An 18,794-nucleotide genomic window follows, 5' to 3' on the forward strand; every position below is an offset into this window, starting at 1 on the left:
GACGAGCACGGCGAGCGATTTCACCAGGACATTGCAACAATGGAGAAACGCTATCAGGGCAAATGGAGCCCATCAATGCTTGCAAACTATTGCTGGACAGTGACAAGAGATGCTCCATTTAATGAATACAAGAGACAAGCCAGGAAGTGCCAAGTAGACACTGAATAGGACTAAACTATGTACATAATAGGTTTTTGCCTTTTGTTTCATAATAAATTTTATTTATATAACCCTTTTGCTGATTTTAAAGTGTTACATAAACAGGACAGGGGAAATATTATCATGTAAAGCAACCAATTCAAGAAAAGGTGTACCATTATACACAGGCACAGAAAAACCTCAGACTATGGAAATCACAATTTAAGGTTACATAAATAATTCTGAACATATCTCCCAGGGTCCAAAACAGGTTAGCAGACCACCTCAGCTGATCCTACCACATGCACGAATGGACGTTGAGACAGGACGTCCTGCATTCAATCTTCCAGAGGTGGGGGTTTCCCCAGGTGGATCTCTTCGCCACCAAGGGCAACAGCCAATGCCCTCAGTTTTGTTCATTCCAGAACCTCAGCCCGGGCTCGTTGGCAGATGCCTTAGTGATTACGTGGGGCGGGAGCCTGAGGTACGCCTTCCCTCCATTCCCGCTCATCCACAAGGTCCTCCTCAAGACCCGCAGTCCAGTCTCCGCGTGGGGATCAATGAGGACTTGGGCACATTGACCAGTAGACCGAGCTTGCGGAACACCTGTAGTGCCAGCGTCACGTGGGAGCGGACCTCGGCCTCCGACCTGCCCGCGAGGAGCCAGTCGTCCAAGAAAAGCTGCCACCACGGACATGCATTTTGTGAACACTCGCAGGGCCGCTGCCAGGCTGAAGGGCAAGACCGTAAATTGAAAATGGTGCTGGTTGATGGTGAAGTGCAGGAACCGCCAGTGGGCGGGGCGGATGGCGATGTGAAAATATGCATCTTTCATATCGAGGGCAGCGTACCAATCCCCCAGATCCAGGGATGGGATAATAGCGCCAAGGGAGATCATACGGAAACGTGCCTTGACCAAAAATTTGTTTAGTTCGTGTAGGTCCAAAATGGGACGGAGGCCCCCTTTTGCTTTGGGAATCAGGAAATATTTGGGGTAGAATCCTTTCCCCTTTAGGTCCGGAGGAACCTCTACCACTGCTCCTACTGTGAGGAGGGTCCGCACCTCCTGCATGAGGAGTTGCTCTTGAGAGGGGTGTGACAATGCGGTTCTGGCGGAACCCAACTGAGAGTGCCAACTCAGGACAAATTGCTAAAACAGGGCAGTTACAGCCCAAGGCTGGGGTTTTTCCACCTCTAAGGCAAACCAAACCAGCCAGACTAGGAGGACTTCGGTCTCATCCCACTGGCTAACCGCAAGTCTCACAAGCAATCTCCTTAGACACTCCAGTTTCCCAGTATTACCACCAGTGCCACACGTTATGGGGACAAACGGTTATGAAAACCAATACCCCAGTAAAAGAAAAAGGTTCTCCTGATCCCAAAGGACCAAGCCCCAGACCCAGGTCAATATACAAGTCAGATCTTGCCCACAAATCACGCTGCTGCCAATCCTTTAGAATCTAAAATCTAAAGGTTTATTCATAAAAGGAAAAAGATAGAGATGAGAGTTAGAATTGGTTAAATGGAATCAATATACAGTAATGGCAAAGTTCTTGGTTCAGGCTTGCAGCAGCGATGGAATAAACTGCAGGTTCAAATCAAGTCTCTGGAATACATCCCCCGCTGGGATGGGTCCTCAGTCCTTTGTTCAGAGATTCAGTTTGTAGCAAAGTTCCTTCAGAAGTAAGAAGCAGAATTAAAGACAACATGGAGATGAGGCATCAGCCTTATATAGTCTTTTCCAGGTGTAAGAACACCTCTTTGTTCTTACTGTGGAAAATTACAGCAAAATGGAGTCTGGAGTCACATGGGCCAGTCCCTGCATACTTTGCTGAGTTACAAGGCGTACCTGCCTTCTCTCAATGAGTCCATTGTATAGCTGATGGTCCTTAATGGGCCATCAAGCAGGCTAGGCAGAGCTAATCTCAGCTTGTCTGGGATGTCACCCAGAAGCATAGCATAAGTTTGCCATACAGACAGTATAGAGCCAATATTCATAACTTCAACTACAAAACTGATACACACATATAGACAGCATAATCATAACCAGTGAACCATAACCTTGTTCTAGACACCCCATTTGACTCCCTTTATACAAGATTTGGGTGCCACTACAGGACCTTGGTTGCAATAATGATCTATACGGTCCCAGTTTATGTCAATAACGTCACAAGGGGTCCCTGAAGAGGGACGGGGATGGTGGGTGAGAGGGAGGGGGCAAGGAGAACTGAAGGGTGTAGTCAACCGTGCGCAGGACCCAGCGGTCCGATGTTATATGTGACCAAGCACGGTAAAAACGGGACAGGCGGTCCCTGAAACATAGAGGGGGATCCGGAATAGAGTTTGGTACGCTGTCCTCGATCGCAGCTTCAAAACCCTGGCTTATTTCCCGGCTGTGGCTTGCCCTGGCCATGATTTTGGTCCTGGTTAGGCATGTTGTTATGTCTACGCCTGTTATCCCTGCCCCTTCTGCGGAACGGTTGCTGTCGAGGATGAGGGTGGTACTGCCTCTGCGGTGGTTGGGGCTTAAAGGGTTTCCTCTGTGTCACTGGGGTGTGCATTCCCAACGACTTGAGGGTTGCTCGAGAGTCTTTGAGGCTATGTAGTCTGGCATCCGTCTGGTCCGAAAACAAGCCTGACCCCTCGAACGGAACGTCTTGGAGGGTGTTTTGCACCTCTGGGGGAAGGCCGGAAGCCTGTAGCCATGCCGAGCGTCTCAATACTACTCCTGACGTGACTGTCCTAGCATCTGCGTCCGCGGAGTCAAGGGAGGCCTGTAGGGAGGTTTCGGCTACTGCCTTCCCTTCGTCCACTATAGCCGTAAACTCGGGTTGTGAGCCCTGAGGCAGGGATTCCTTAAACTTGGAGACTGATGCCCAAGAATTGAAGTTGTGTCTGTTTAGAATTGCTTGTTGGTTAGCGATCCTCAACTGGAGGCCCCCGGATGAGTAGACCTTTCTCTCAAATAAGTCCAAGCGTTTTGCCTCCTTGGCTTTGGGGGCCGGGGCTTGCTGGCCATGTCGCTCTCATTCGTTGACCGCAGAGCCGACCAGCAAACAGGGTGTTGGGTGAGAGAAGAGGAAGTCAAACCCTTTAGATGGGGTGAAGTATTTCTTCTCCACGCCTTTCGCAGTTGGTGCACTGGAGGCTGGTGTTTGCCATACTGTTTTGTAGTTGGACTGGACCGTTTTTATGAGCGGAAGCGCGATCCTGGAGGGACCCTCCGGGCTTAGGATGTCGACCATGGGGTCCTCCTGCTCTACCATCTCCTCCACCTGCAACCCCAGATTGAGGGCTACTCAGCGGAGCAGTTCCTGGTGTGGCCGATGGTCAATTGGGGGAGGGCTGGACGCTGTTGTGCCCGCCACGGCTTCGTCTGGTGAGGAGGAAGAGGTCAGGGCCTTTTGCGCGTCTTCCTCTTCCTGCAACTCCTCACCAACTGGGCGCTCCTCTGGGCCCCGTTCTATGACGTGGGTCTGAGACGGTACCGGGCTCGGTGCCGAGTCCGCCCTTTCTCGCTCCAGTGGTCTGGAGACCGTGGCCTCCTTGCGAGAGGGCGGGCGCCACTGCAGAGAGCGGGACCGGTGTCCTGAGGGGGGGCCTTGCTGGTGGTAGGCCCAAGGGGTCCAGAATGGCCATTGTCCTGGCTGGCCCCATTGTGGGTGCCAAGCGACTTCGTGTTCCCTACTGGCCTGTGCCCTGTGGGCACATCTGCTGGACTGGCCCGAGTCTGCCTCGAAACCATGGACAGTGATCTGGAAGGCCACGGCGGTGCCATGGGACGGTGCCGGTCTGGGGTTGGAGAGTAGTGCCTCCGTGACCAGGACCGGGAATAGTGTCTTGCCGACCTGGACCTGGATCAGTACCGGTGACCACGGAACCCGGGAACGACTACAGGTGGTCGGTCTCGGGGATCGCGTAACTGACACATCCCGGTGCCTACTCGAGTAGGGCTGCTGGGTCGGTGCCGGGCGCTTATTGGGGCCCGACGGCTGTGCGGCTCTCTGCGCGGAGGGAAGCCGGGAGTCCACCGAGGCGGAGCTCGACCAGGACCGGCGCCGTGAACAGTGCCGAGATGGTGACCGTGATGGACCCACCATTGCCGGCTTGCCTCTGGATGGCAGTCTCGGCAGATTGTCTTTAGTTTGGAGTGGGCCCTCAGCGAACAATGCAATGAGGTCCTTTGCTGCCTCAAATGTGTCCGGGGTGGAGGGCTGTACCAAAAGCTCCTCCAGCCCTTCCTCCTCACTCGACGCGCCTATCCCGGGGCTGAACGGGCCTTTTGGCGCCGGAGCCACTGTCACTGGGATCTGTGCTGGGGCCACAACGGCCTTAGGCACACTTGAGGTCTTCGCGGGCGCTACCCTCTTTTGCGGGGAGCGTCCTCAGGCCTTGGGTTGGCCCTTCGATTTTGCCGGCAAAGACGACCGATGCCGGAGGTGTTCCTGCTGATTCGGTGCCGTGGGCTTAGGGTGCCCGGCCGGCGCCGGATCATGGACCGATGCCGGGGCACTCCGCACCAAGGTTGACGGTGCCGTCAAAGTAGAGGGCTGTAACGCTGTCTCCATGAGCAGCTGCTTAAGGCGAAAGTCTCTCTCTTTCTTAGTCCTGGGCTTGAAAGCTTTACAGATCTTGCAGCGCCCTTTTGGTGTGCTTCCCCCAGGCAACGGAGACATGAGTCGTGTGGATCGCTTAATGGCATAGGCTTGCGGCACGTGGCACAAGCCTTGAAGCCTTGGGCGTGCGGCATGCCCCGCCACCCAGGGCCAGTGCCGGGGTTGACCAAACACCTAACACAAAGAAGTTTGAGTATTTCTAAAGAACTGATAACTGCTAAGCTTAACACTAGCTACTAAAGAACTGATAACTGTAAAGATAACACTAACTACTATGCTAAGGGACACTCTCAGGCGAAAGACAGAGTTGTTCCAACGCCGCCACGGACGGTAAGAAGGAACTGAGGGAGGGTCGGGCCCGCAGGGATATATATACTCTAGAGCGGGGCACAGCTCTGGCGGGAGGGGGGACCCTGCCGGCTCAATGGGAGCCGCTGAGGGAAAAAGTTTCCGACGTCCGTGCACGCGGCGCGTGCGCACCTAATGTGTAATGGACGTGAACAATCACTCGAAGAAGTAAGTAGTATAACACTGGTCATTTCAACAGCTGTTATTAAAAATGAGCACCAAACTATGGATGGGACAGGGAACAATATGCAGGTACTGGGTTACGGGCAGACCAGTACAGACACACTTACTGGAGGAACAGTAAGTCAGGAACTTGGGTGAAGGATAAGAATAGTAGAGCCACCCTCAACCCAACAGTCAAGAATGGAAGGGGCAGAGAGAAAGTTTCTTCTTTCCTTCATAACCAAGGTGGGATAGGATGGGTTTAACCATATGAGACTCACTAGCCAAAGGCCATATGAAAGATGAGTCCTCCAACAAGATCCAGGCCAGCATATTAACAGGAAGTCCAGCAGTTGGGGGCTACTGTAGTCCTGAGTTCTCCTCCACCTGCCCACCCCTTTCAATATTTCATATCACCTGACTAGTAGGTGTCTGATAGCTTTTTCAAGCTTTGCTTTAAATTATACATAATTATATTATAGCAGAGGTGGATTAAGATTTATTGGGGGCCTGGGCACAAAGAACATTTGGACCCCCACATGCCCCTCACCATGGGGCCCCACCCCCTGCTCCTCCTCTTCCCCTCTAGGCCCCTGCCCAGGCCGGAAACTGTAGCCGGGCCATGGAAAGAGCTGTCCAGGGAACCTTGGCCACCAGGTGGAGCCCCAGACTCTCCGCCTACCATGGACGGCGCACCCCAGGAGGCAGGGACACAGACTGAGGGCTGCTCTCTGGTCACCCGGCCAACTGCCCAGGACAGGTGGAGGGTCCAGGGCTCCCCACAGCAGCTCTTACCATGGCTCACCTCTGGCTTCCAGCCTGGCTGAAAGCGGAGCCTCGGGGAAAGAGGAGGAGCAGAGGGTGAGGCCACAGTTCTGGTGCTGGTGGCCCCCCCACTTCTACAGAGGTTCTCGCACACCTGCAGCGGCCCCCAAATTGGCCGGGGCCCCTGGGCACAGGGCCCATCTATTAATCCACCATTGATTATAAGAGAAAAGAAACAGGTAAAAAATTCTTACAACTGTTAGCTTAATCTTTACACTGCTATTTCTAGTCTCCTTCCTTCCTGTTCATTCAAAGAGTAGTTCCAGTCCCAAATTCTTCTCCCACCACAACTTGTGCTCTTTTGTACCCAGTGCGATCTCTTTCCAATGATACTGTAGTGACTGGGAAAGAGGGAGCTCTGTTTTGTGAGTAGACAAATCCCTGCTTATTCTTTCCCACTAGTCTCTTTTCTGTGGGAATTAGTCCAGATGATTTACTTCCCAGGACAATACCCTTTAGATGTCTGGCAAATATACACAAGCTTCTGTTGCCAATAATTACTAAATCATAACAATTCATATGGTAATGTGCCCTGAATGTTATTCGGGGTTCAAGCTGTAAAAGACTATGGGCCCATCGGGGACTGCAGATCAACAATTCTATCTTGACAACTAATTTTACAAATTTTACCTTGCGCTCTCCAACAGTGATGCATGTCCAATCTGGGCTATTGCCAGTAAAGAGAGCCTTGTCTTGCTGTTATTACCACTCAAATTACCAGATATCCTCCTGGCTTGTCAAGTACATTTGTTTCCATGTGGTTATGCTTTGATCGCTGAAACTGTGATTTGAATAAAGCTTGCATGGCATATGTTTGGGCATTTAATGTGTGTTATCTTTCTTCCCTAGGAATAAGTAATTCCCAACACAGAGCCTTGCCTTAAGGCTCTATTAAATCATATACTTTAGTATACCAAGGTATAGCTATAGTAAAAGACAGCTGCCACGGGACTATACCTCTTTCCAGCTCTTCAGTCTGTGGCTGTATTATTGAAATGAATGGGACAACTCACCTGAGCAAAGTTAAGCGCATCCATAAGTATACCCAGGATTGGGACCTAAAAGCTACAGGGCAACCAAAGAAGTGTGGGAGCATATTATATGCAGCTTACGTTGTGTTACTCTGGTAATATCTTCGACTAAAATGAAGGCTGGAGGAGGTAAGAAAGGCAACTGGACGAAGAGGGTTAGAAAAATGACAGCAAGCCAGGGCCAATCTTTTTAAGATTTTGGAGGGAGAAAACAAAAAACTCAACATCTCACATGTGGAACAGCTCTTATTTAAAGCCAATATTTTTGTATTCTTTAACAAATTAGCCAGATGTTACTAAACTGGGCAAGTTAAGTTCCAGATTCTGGAAACACCATAAGTACTTGAATAAGTCAGAGTATAAATATAAAAACCCAGCATACTGTACCTCGAGGCTGGAGTTGCTGTCCTCATCACCCATGTCTTTTGGGGGGGGAATAAATGAGAGAAGAAAACCTCGTTAATAAGTGACATTCATCATTCCCATAGTTAGCGTTAACAACCATAATGCAAAGTGGTTGAGAACTAATCCTCCAAGCTTCGTTATTTATCATTAGAAGGCAAGTTAATAGAAATATTGCATTTTTTTTCCCCCATCTTCCTTTTTCTTCCTGAGAGAAAATACAGGAAGAAATAAAGCAAACAGGGTGATGATTTGCTGTTCTGATATTCTAGTACAACAATGATAATTAATGAAGCTCTCTACATGGTAACCAAGCTGTGTTTATGGGTTTCAATCAAGGGTCTCATATACAGCACAAACAGAAAACAAGTCGGCACCCCCATCCCACCAAATTAATTAAACCTGCTCAAAGAAAGTCTCAACCATAATATTGAAAATGTCTGCTGGAGCCAGAGAGCCTTCCATGTTAGGGCTCCCACTGTTTCTAATACCAGTGCAACTGAATTGCTATTAGCAACGAGATTTGTTTTTAAACATTTGGCCTGTATCTTCACTGAGGAAAAAAAGATATGTTTTACTGGTGTTATGCTAACTCATGTTAAAATCCTAGTTATGGATAAAGTAGTTGTAATTTTAATCTGCGTTAGCTGCTCAAGGTAAACCCGAGAGCGTTCATCTCAAATAACTAACTCAGGTTAAAACTGCAACTGCCTTGTCAACCTTAAGATTTTAATATTGGTTAGTTTAATACAGATTAAAAAATACACCTTTTTCCCTAGAGAGAAGTCAAGGCTCTGTAATATATACAAGGCAACAAAATTAAAAGTCATCCCTCCTAAGGTTTTAATGTATTTACTCACTACTTCCAACTGAAAACCCAGCCCAAGCCTTCTCTTCAAGCTTAACTACCACTATGCTTACCTCACCAGAGCATAAGGCTATGCTTAGGTTTCGTTTTTTGCTCCAAACCCTACAGTGCAGTGTGTGCTCTCTCAATCCTTGAGGGCTATATCCACTTTCCTTATATCCAGGTGGGCATAACAAGCTAATTGTACCATTGAATCAGCAAAACAAATATCATTTTCCAGCAAGGTCCCCACTGTTAACATGATGCAGTGTTCAGGCAAAGACCATCAGCTGTTACAGGCTTCTTTTCCCTTATACTTTCATAGCCATATCGTTACCACTTGTAGAACCATTAGAAAACCAAGACCTGACATAATATTTAACACAATTCAAAGCATAGACCTGAACTGCCGATCAGTAGCCAGGTCTACCTAGGAAGTTTTAATACACAGTGTCAGCATATCCGACCTACAAAATGCCTTTACGCAAACAGTTTATAGGATTTTTCCCAAAAAAACTCAAAGTACTACATATGTGCCAAAAATACTGCTTCTGCAATGAACATTAGCCTGGCTTATCCCATTGCAAGATGATTGCTTTTTTAGCACAGTTCATAATTACCCAATTAGTAATTAAATGAAACTAAGACTGTGTCTACACTGCAGACCTTACAGCAGCACAGCTGTACTGCTGCAGCTGCATCACTGTAAGGTCTCCGGTGTAGCCACTCTATGCTGGCAGGAGAGAGCTCTCCCGTCAGCATAATTAAACCATCCCCAATGAGCGGGGGTAGCTATGTCGGCAGGAGACCGTCTCCTGCCGACATAGCGCTGTCCAGACCAGCACTTTTGTCAGTGAAACTTATGTCAGTCAGAGGTGTGTTTTTTTCACACCCACAAATGACAAAATTGTAGACATAGCCTAGTATAGACATAGCCTAACATTCTTCCCAAAGCCTTAAAAAACAGCAGCTCTATTTTGTACCCCAACAAATTCTCTTCCCGAAAGACTGAGTTGAAGGTAACAGTGACTAATCCAAAGAGCCACACAGTTAGTCAATTTCCTATATTGTCAGTCTTTCACACAGCACCAGGGAAGACAAATTTATTAAAAACCAAACAAAACAAAAATAAAACCACAGAAATTAGGATGGGGACTCAAAGGCAGCAATAAGTGCCTTAAACTAAATTTCTTATATCTCTTTTAAATAGACTAGATTTCAAGCTGACTCTGTGCCTTTTAGTCAATATTTACAGAAAAAGGTTTAATTAAATATCTTGAGGGACATTTTTAAAGTATTTCAGTATCTCTAGCAAATAATTCCATATTCCACAATGAAAAAGTAAAATATTTAAAAGTATAACATATAATATTGTATTCTGAGTCTTATTAATCTTAGTTTTTCTGCTCAAATTATGAAAAAAACATTTTCTGCCAATGTACAAATTGAAATAGATAAAAATATTAAATACACAGAGATCTAATGAAACTCAATTTTAAAAATCTGGAAAAAAAAAAAAAAGGAAAAAAAACCCACAGTATTCACCCTATCATGCATGTCTTATTATTTAAATATGAGGAACCATCCCCTATTAGTATAATGGATGTATAGGATTTTGTATTAATTTAAATGTGAATTCCATTAATCTACACACTTTTCATCCTGTACAAAAATGTAGTGCATTCTTGCCACCTTTGGGATATTGTATATGATTATGATTTTATTTGATTTTTGACAGAATACACAATGTTACGTTTAGTAGTACACTATGAAGCATCCTAAGTAGTGCACTAAACCAGTGATTGTCAACCTGTGGTTTGCAGACTTCTGGGGTCCAGAGACCAGGTCTAAGATTTCCAAAGGGGTCCGCACCATCATGTAAAATTTGTTAGGGGTCCACAAATGAAAAAAGGTTGAAAACCACTGCAGTAAACTATAGCTGTCAAAATGAAGGACATTTTGTGATGCAGCATCTTTGTTTTATTGTTTATTCACTTAAAAGGCTAGTCAGTTTTATTTTTAAAAAAATCCTTTTCCTTTCATTATTAACATCATAAAGTGTAGGTAAATAGATTTTGTGCCTGGGCTGGTACACTTTCATGACAATTTTGCAAGGCTGGGGAGGAGGGAAATTGATTCACAATATAGTTTGACATTTTGTTTATGTTTTTTTCTTATCTATTTAGGCCCTGATCTTCCAAAGACTTAAATTTTTGCATTATGAGTAGTCACACTGAAGGGCTACTGAGGCACAATCAATGGGAATATTCACTATGTGTAAACAGGTAAATCAAGTTAAATTAAGCAAGCAGGTAAATCTCTGTACTTTAGACTGAGAACTCTCGAAGAAGACTCTATCTCCTTTATGTGTGTACAGCACTGAGCACAATGCTCAATCCTGACTGTGGTCTTGAATAGCTACTGCAATATAAATAAATAACAATAATAATTAGAGATACAAAGTGGATGTGGTAATATCTTTTATTGGACCCACTTCTGTTGGTGAGTGAGATAAGCTTTTAAGCTTACACAGAGATCGTCTTCGGATCTGAGAAAGGTACTCAAACACACGGAGTACCTTTCCCAGAGCTGACGAAGAGCTCTGTACAAGCTCAAAAGTTTGTCTCCCTCACCAACAGAAGTTGGTCCAATAAAATATATTACCCCACCCACCTTGTCTCTCTAATGTCCTAGGACCAGCGAAAACCACACTGCAAACAGCAATAATAATTCTCACTCTACCCCAACTAAACATTTAAGCAGGTTAGTGTAGTGCTACTCCTATGATATCCAGAGTTCACTATAATAATCCTGCATCCAAGATGAGACACACAGCATGAGATCTGACCCTTTTCAGAAGCAAAGAGAGTAAACAGGAGGCTCCATCACGTATCAGTGTCACTGTCATTCACTTCTCCTGCCATGGCCAGAACTGGCACAAAACTCTAGTGAAACCCCAGGGCAGCCACGTACTGGGAAGGGGTCCAAACAATTTCAGACACGCTGCACTGAGGCACCCCCCCACGGCCGCAGTATCCAGGCTCCACAGTGACTTCGGGTGTAGGGGGAATCTCAGCAGAGGCGAGTCGAATGGGAGGCAAGGCCTCAGCACCGCTCAGACGGAGATACTCAGAGCTGAGCCGAAGAGGGGGTGCTCGCTGTCCAGCGCCGCGGGCAGGCCCCCAGCCAGACGCTGCTCGCAGGGGAGCAGGTCTGGGGAGAAGGCCGGTGCCTGGAGCCCCCGGGGAAGCGGTGACTCACCGAGTGGCTCCAGGCGGCTCGAAAGTGTCTCTTCTTGACACGAGGCGAGAAACGTGCAAATGACGTCAGAGGTTAAAAGTCAGCGCAGAGGTCATACGAAAAACGGGACCGTGCTTTCCTCGCCTCCCTCCAGGAAAACACGCCGGGTACGCACGCGCTACGCAATGACGTTTCTTTCCTCCCTCAGTCCTAGCGCCTGCCAGACTCTCCGCGCTGATTGGCCAGAGCATTGCCACGTGCAGTTACAGCGGCCGCGGGTTGGTTGGTAGTTGCGCCGCGAGCGAGGGGCCGCTGCTGTATGTTGGCGAGTGAGCGGCAGGGTGCTGCGGACAGAGCGCGGCGCCGGGACACGTGAGGGTCTCTCGTCCAAGGGCCCCGTTAGGGTCGGGTCCCGTCCCAGGGGACGCGGGGGCTGCGACCGAGAGACGGGTCAGGCCACCCCCTCGTCCCGGCGGGCTGTTCAGCGACCCGCAGGGCCCCGCCCGCCCACCCGCGGTTCGGGCGCCCCTAGGCTGGATGTGCCGGCCGGGCAGGGCGGGCTGGTCCCCACCTGCGCCTGGAGCCGGCTCCTGCGGCACCACTGCTGTGAGAGAAACAGCCCGAGGGCTCCCGTAGAGCCTGCAGCTGCCCGGGAGGAAAGTGCCCCCGGGCCGTGCTCGGGGTCTGGGCTGCCGCCTGGAGCTGAGAGTGCTGTTTGCAGTGGGAGCTCCCGTTCTCAGAAGGTGCTGTGAACATGAAGCTGTGCTGTGAATAACAGCTAGATGGGGAGCTCACGGGCTCTTCTGTAACTCAGTGGAGCGTAGGTCAGAGTCCTACCTAAACTGCCATGCGAAGAACAATTGTTCATACTCTTTTCTTACGTGACTTTTTTTTCCCCTCTTGCAGATATTCAGCATGGGATTGCTTACCAACCTCGCTCGAGGCCTGGTCCGAGGTGCAGACAGAATGGCTGAATTTACCAGCAAACGTGGACCCAGAAGCCATAACAAAGGCAGAGGAGCCAAGAAATTGGGTTATGTCACCTTAGGTGGGAAATTTATCAAAATTAAGGAAATGGTCCCTGAATTTGTGGTTCCAGATTTGACAGGGTTTAAGCTCAAGCCCTACGTTTCCTATAAGACTCCTAAAGGGACAGAACCACCACTGACGGCCAAACAGCTTTTCATGGATGTTGTTGCCCCACAGATTGAGAAGGATATTAAAGATGGGACTTTTGACCCCCATAACCTTGAGAAATATGGATATGAACCTACTCAAGAAGGCAAGCTCTTCCAGTTGTTTCCCAAGAACTATGTACGTTAAGAAGTAAAGATTATAGCCTTCCCTGGAAAGTTTCTGCAGCAACACAGTAAACTTACAAAAATATTGTTTTTAAATCTGATATAATGTTGAATATGGAGATTTCAGCTATAGAGGGGAAAACATCCTGCCCTTTTTCAGTACCTATTAAAGGAAAATCCTACTGACTTGACTTGTGTAACTTTTAGATATCTCAAACTTTTTAAAAAGGTAACCAGATTTGTAACTTACAAATGGGTGAGAACAGAGCATTGAATATAACCAGCTACTGCCTGGGCCTCACCTGTGGCTTTTCATGTTGTGGCCTGTGGTCAAAAGCAGTCAGCCATCTGCTTCCATTGTTAGATGAGATAGGGATACAAGCACTCATCCTTCAGGGTATTAAGCCAACCACTAAGTACCTGGGGCAGTTCCCATCTTCCTGCTCTTAGGTCACCAAAGATCAATCCTATATAAAATGGAGTATTGCACAAGAGCAAGGGGAAACTTCAAAAAAAGAACGCTAGGAATCCTTGGCCTAAGCTATAAGCGGTCTCAAAGGTTGGGACTGTCCTGTTAAACCTAAACTTGTAACCAGTCTGAGGCTATTCCCAGTTTTAAGGCAACTTTCTTTTGGATGCAAGCAGTATCCCTAGTATTTATGTACAACTGAGGCTTGCTCCTGAGTCAGGCAATTGAATGTCAGACATTGCACTTTTTAAAGCCTCTTGTGTAAGGAATCAAATTAACTTTGTTATTATCTCTCTCAACCACAACAGGCACTACTAGCAGCTATGCATCTTCCCAACTTATCTGAGCTAGCAGTACTTCTATCCTAAGAATTTTAAAAATTGATTTAATATTAAAGTACCTTTGTTTTTCTCATTTTATTGGCGATGCAAAAGGCATCTCCATGTGTAAATAGGGTATATACAATGACATGAGCAGGAGTAATAAATCAAGATGTTTCATTGTTTAATGGACCATGTGTTGGAAAGCAGGAATTCCTAGCTCTGCTCAAGGTCCCACAGCAAGTTTGCTATAAAAAATTAATCCTTTGTCCAGTTTTATGGCTGGGGAACCTTTCACTCCCAATGTCTAGTTGTGGTTTGTTTGTACAAGCAAATGTAAAATATCGATTAAGCACAAGGATGTAGTTCCTATGTCCTCTTGTGTGGAGAAGAAGGCAACTTTAATGTACTCTTTGCCAGCATCTCACTTATGAAAACTGGGTGCCTAAGCTTTTGTTTCTATTTTTTTTAAAAAGCAAAGGAGCTTGAGGAAGGTGGGGGAGTAGGCAGGAGCAGTTAACTAGTGCCCACTGCAGCAAGTTCTAGTCCAGTCTTTTTCAGAGGGCATCTGGTTTTTCTAGATCTGAGATGTTTTTTCCATCAACTACCTATTTTAATGTCATGAAAATAGTGGGATCTTACTCTGCTGAAATTAGTTGTTTGTTGTTGCATGAGAATGAATAGTCACTGAGCCAGGGAAAGACAGAATGACTATAGCCTGATGGGTTAGATGCTCACCTAGGTTTTGGGAGATCAAACTTTAAGTCCCTGCACCAGTGACTTTTTATTTATAAAAAGCAGAACAGTTTCAAGAGGAGACACTGAGAAAGCCCAATACCAGAATATCCCATAGTCATAGAATCATAGAATATCAGGGTTGGAAGGGACCTCAGGAGGTCATCTAGTCCAATCCCCTGCTCAAAGCAGGACCAATTCCCAACTAAATCATCCCAACCAGGGCTTTGTCAAGCCGGGCCTTAAAAACCTCCAAGGAAGGAGATTCCACCACCTCCCTAGGTAACGCATTCCAGTGCTTCACTACCCTCCTAGTGAAATAGTGTTTCCTAATATGCAACCTAGACCTCCCCCACTGCAACTTGAGACCATTACTCCTTGTTCTGTCATCTGCCACCACTGAGAACAGATGAGTTCCATCCCCTTCGGAACCCACTTTCAGGTAGTTGAAAGCAGCTATCAAATCCCCCCTCATTCTTCTCTTCTGGAGACTAAACAATCCCAGTTCCCTCAGCCTCTCCTCATAAGTCATGTGCTCCAGCCCCCTAATCATTTTTGTTGCCCTCCGCTGGATTCTTTTTCCACATCCTTCTTGCAGCATGGGGCCCAAAACTGAACACAAGTATTCCAGATGAGGCCTCACCAATGTCAAATAAAGGGGAACGATCACGTTCCTCGATCTGCTGGCAATGCCCCTACTTATACAGCCCAAAATGCCGCTAGCCTTCTTGGCAACAAGAGCACACTGTTGACTCATATCCAGCTTCTCGTCCACTGTGACCCCTAGGTCCTTTTCTGCAGAACTGCTACCTAGCCATTCGGTCCCTAGTCTAGCAGTGCATAGGATTCTTCCGTCCTAAGTGCAGGACTCTGCACTTGTCCTTGTTGAACCTCATCAGTTTTTTTTTTTTTTTTACTTCTAGTAGTTGAAAGTCTCGTCCACCTCATCCCCCTGGTCTGGTGGTCTATAGCAGACTCCCACCACGACATCACCCTTGTTGCTCACACTTCTCAACTTTATCCAGAGACTCTCAGGTTTTTCTGCAGTTTCATACCGGAGCTCTGAGCAGTCATACTCCTCTCTTACATACAACGCAACTCCCCCACCTTTTCTGCCCTGCCTGTCCTTCCTGAACAATTTATATCCATCCATGACAGTACTCCAGTCATGTGAGTTATCCCACCAAGTCTCTGGCTAGGGCATCCTCCTGCAATGTGGGACACCCAAATTCAAATTTCTTCTCCACAACAGGCAGAGAGAGGAACAGAACCCAGGTGAGTACCCTGAATCCAGTAGTTCCCAAACTTTTTACTAAAGTGACCAACCATCTGCATTGTGTCTTTTTGGGGAACCCACCATTATTACTACTACTCCCCCTCTCCTCAGTCCCCTAGTGCTGTCCCTCCTACTGAGTCTTGCAGCCCTCTGGCCCCCAAACCTCCTGCTTGGCTCTCCTTTGCTCTTGCTCTCCCTGCAGCCCTGGTCAGCTCCTCTCCCCTCACAGCTGGACTGCAATTGCTTCCAGGCTGCTGACTGTCCACTTGCTGGCTCTTGCCATTCCTTCTGTGTGGCTAGTACCCAGATACCTCTTCCCACCCCACTGCCTGCTGCCCAGAGCAGGATCTAGGCAGCAGCACAGAGGAAGTGACTTGAGCCAAATAGTCAGTAGCTGTTCCTGTTTCACATGTGTCTCTCAGAGGCTTTCCTTCATGCTGCTGCTGCCCATTGGAAAGGTGGGGAGTGTCAGACTCACAGATCATGCCCACTCTTGGCCCCGTGCGGTCCGTGGGGGGTGCCCCTTTCAGTGAGACAGCCCTTCTCGGGAGTTAAGCCCCTCCGTCTCCTGGAGCCGCACCTCTCTGAGCCTTAGCACGTCTGTCTCTGCCGTGGGCCCCCTCAGGGAGTCCACTCGCTCTGGACCCCCCAGGCCTCCACCCCCGAAGGGGTTGATGCAACCCTGTTCTCTAGAGCACAGTGACTCTCAGCCAGTGTAAAACAGGAGGGTTTATTGAGCATTGAACACAGCACAGGAAACTCTGACCCTCAAGCCTGGCCTCTCTCCGCACAGCACATTCCAGTCTCTCCCTGCATCCAGGTGGGCTCTGCCTGCTCCCCATCTCCAAGCCAGAGCCCCCCTGCTTCCCAGCTGGGCATCTAAGATCACCAGCCCCAAGCCCCGCCTCTGTCCATTGTCTTCTCTCCAGGAAACAGGGTCGCCTCGGCCTCCTGTCCTCTGGCCGGAAGCAACTGGTTAGGTTATGGGGTCCTCTCTTCACAGCCCATTGTCCTCCTACTGGCCAGAACCAGCTGCTGGGTCTCCGGGTCACCAGTCGCTGGGGTATCCATCCTCCAGGCCATTGGCTGGGGTCTCAAGTTCCCTCTCCAGTCCTCTGTCACAACAAAGTCCCTCTCCCCTCCTTCGTTAAACCAGTAACACCCAGGGAAACTGAGTCCCACCCTCTTTGCATGCAAACCATTGGAAAACAAGGAAAAACCCAGAAAATCCCCCACTTCGTCACAGGAAGCACCTGTGGGACACCATCTTGACCCTTCCTACGTCCCATTGTTCAGACCCAGTATTGGGGAAACACTGCAACCAGTAGGCTAAAGGTTATAATGGGGGGAGTCCTGCCCTAGCCATTTTATAAATCTAATACTCCTTTACATGTCAAAATGCCCAATATTGGAATTTTTGATTCAGCAAAAGTTTTGAAACACTTTGTTTGTGGTTCAACCTGAAATAATGTTTTCAGAATAGCCAGTAACAAAAAAATCCAATCACCCAGCTCCACTCAGGAGTTCTGAAGCACAAGGGTCCTGAGAAATACATGTTATCTAGAATGGTTTTTCAGCTCACAGCTATCCTGCTATAAGCTTGAAATGGTTGGACATCTGTTATGGATTCATCAAGTGGTTTTTGTAAGACCGAACAATACAAAGCACTTTCCATTCTAGCAAATTACATAGATGTGAGCACATTCTGTGAACACTAGCAAAGCTTCACAAGCTCCAAATGTGCTACAAGCTCTTAAGTCACTGACATGCCAATGAAAAAGTATTAAAGTCCTTTCAAATTAGATTAAGGACAGAATCCTTCTAGCCCTACAAGAATAGTGTCATTGGATTTAACTGATACTATTCAGTGCACTAAGGACAGTAGGAATTCAGACAATGCTGCAGCTCTTGGAAGACAAAGCCATCACAGGCTATACAGCAACTTAAGGATGAGGAGGGCATATTGGGCAAAAAACTGAAAGGCTGAATATAGGAGCCAATCAAAGTAGGGGTTAGACTGTTAAACTCATCATGGAAGCTACAGACAGAGTGAGCTAGCTGCTGAGCAGAATGTCCACCATCTGAGGAGGATCACTATCAGTGCACTTTCAGCAACCCACTAGAGAGCATGGTGCAGTAGTTGACTCAGATTATTTTGGGTAGTAGAAAGGGATATCATTATTAGCAGGGATGGAGAAAGGGGAAGTTTCCCCAACAGCAAATTTCTGTTAAACTGAACAATGTATGCTAAGTCACCTTTTGCATCCCTTTCTTTCCAGATGTTGTTCTCCTCAGGGTCCTGTCTTGATCGTTGTCAGTCAGGCAGTGAACTCTTCAAGCAAGGGAATGTCTTTCTGGTAGCTACACTAAACACAAAATGTTAATACTGTAAATGAGGGTAATAGTCAGAAACTTGGCAGTTGGGCCACCTAACTGTAGACTTGCTAACACAAGTGTACGGAACAAACTCGCACTGGTATAGCTGGATTTCACATAACAAGAATATAGCTTACTCCATAGCTTTAAAAATTCACACACTGTGTTAATCTCATCTAAAAGTCATCATCTTCTGGTCAAGAATCAAAGCTAGTCTGCATAATAAATACTTCTCCCTTCTATAGCACATTTGCATCCAAAAATCTCTCATCCCTCCAATTCTATTCCTCATTTCTTCTCACTACCTCTCAGACAGCATCATTTCACATTTGGTAGACTAATCCCAGACGCTTTCTTGTTCTTCAAGAAGGAGTGCTAGGCAGAGATGGGCTCCACCTAACGAAGAGAGGGAAGAGCATCTTCGCCAGCAGGCTGGCTAACCTAGTGAGGAGGGCTTTAAACTAGGTTCACCGGGGGAAGGAGACCAAAGCCCTGAGGTAAGTGGGGAAATGGGATCCTGGGAGGAAGCACAAGCAGGAGAGCGCAAGAGGGGAGGACTCCTGTCTCATGCTGAGAAAGAGGGACGATCATTGAGTTATCTTAAGTGCCTATACACAAATGCAAGAAGCCTGGGAAACAAGCAGGGAGAACTGGAAGTCCTGGCACAGTCAGGGAACTATGATGTGATTGGAATAACAGAGACTTGGT

General features: G+C 47.4%; 2 protein-coding genes across 10 annotated transcripts in view; one reads left to right on the forward strand and one right to left on the reverse strand.

The window, feature by feature from the left end:
• Positions 1-11,769, reverse strand: part of PNPLA7 (patatin like phospholipase domain containing 7) — a gene marked incomplete in the record, with an annotated part of 370,650 nt that extends 358,881 nt beyond the window's left edge. For 2 of the 3 annotated variants that reach the window (XM_034793933.1, XM_034793931.1), the window contains 2 exon segments: positions 7,508-7,542; positions 11,631-11,769. In XM_034793933.1, coding sequence (XP_034649824.1) covers positions 7,508-7,540 — 33 coding nt within the window. 3 annotated transcript variants of the gene reach the window in all.
• Positions 11,752-13,096, forward strand: MRPL41 (mitochondrial ribosomal protein L41). 7 transcript variants are annotated; one of them, XM_034793935.1, is made up of 2 exons: positions 11,752-11,776; positions 12,516-13,096. In XM_034793935.1, the coding sequence occupies exon 2, from the start codon at positions 12,525-12,527 to the stop codon at positions 12,930-12,932; it is 408 nt and encodes a 135-aa protein (XP_034649826.1). In that variant the 5' UTR covers positions 11,752-11,776; positions 12,516-12,524; the 3' UTR covers positions 12,933-13,096. The 7 variants fall into 7 exon arrangements, with proteins under 7 accessions (XP_034649826.1, XP_034649825.1, XP_034649827.1 ...); XM_034793934.1 differs by lacking the exon at positions 11,752-11,776 and adding an exon at positions 11,863-11,887; XM_034793936.1 differs by lacking the exon at positions 11,752-11,776 and adding an exon at positions 11,872-11,981.
• Positions 13,097-18,794: the final 5,698 nt, after the last annotated feature.

The sequence above is a fragment of the Trachemys scripta genome, chromosome 17, assembly GCF_013100865.1.
Source record: "Trachemys scripta elegans isolate TJP31775 chromosome 17, CAS_Tse_1.0, whole genome shotgun sequence".
In the NCBI taxonomy this organism is placed as follows: Eukaryota; Metazoa; Chordata; order Testudines; family Emydidae; genus Trachemys; species Trachemys scripta.

Excerpts from the sequence above, each read along its gene's own strand:
- MRPL41 (XM_034793935.1), top strand. The coding sequence starts at position 12,525 with ATGGGATTGCTTACCAACCTCGCTCGAGGCCTGGTCCGAGGTGCAGAC.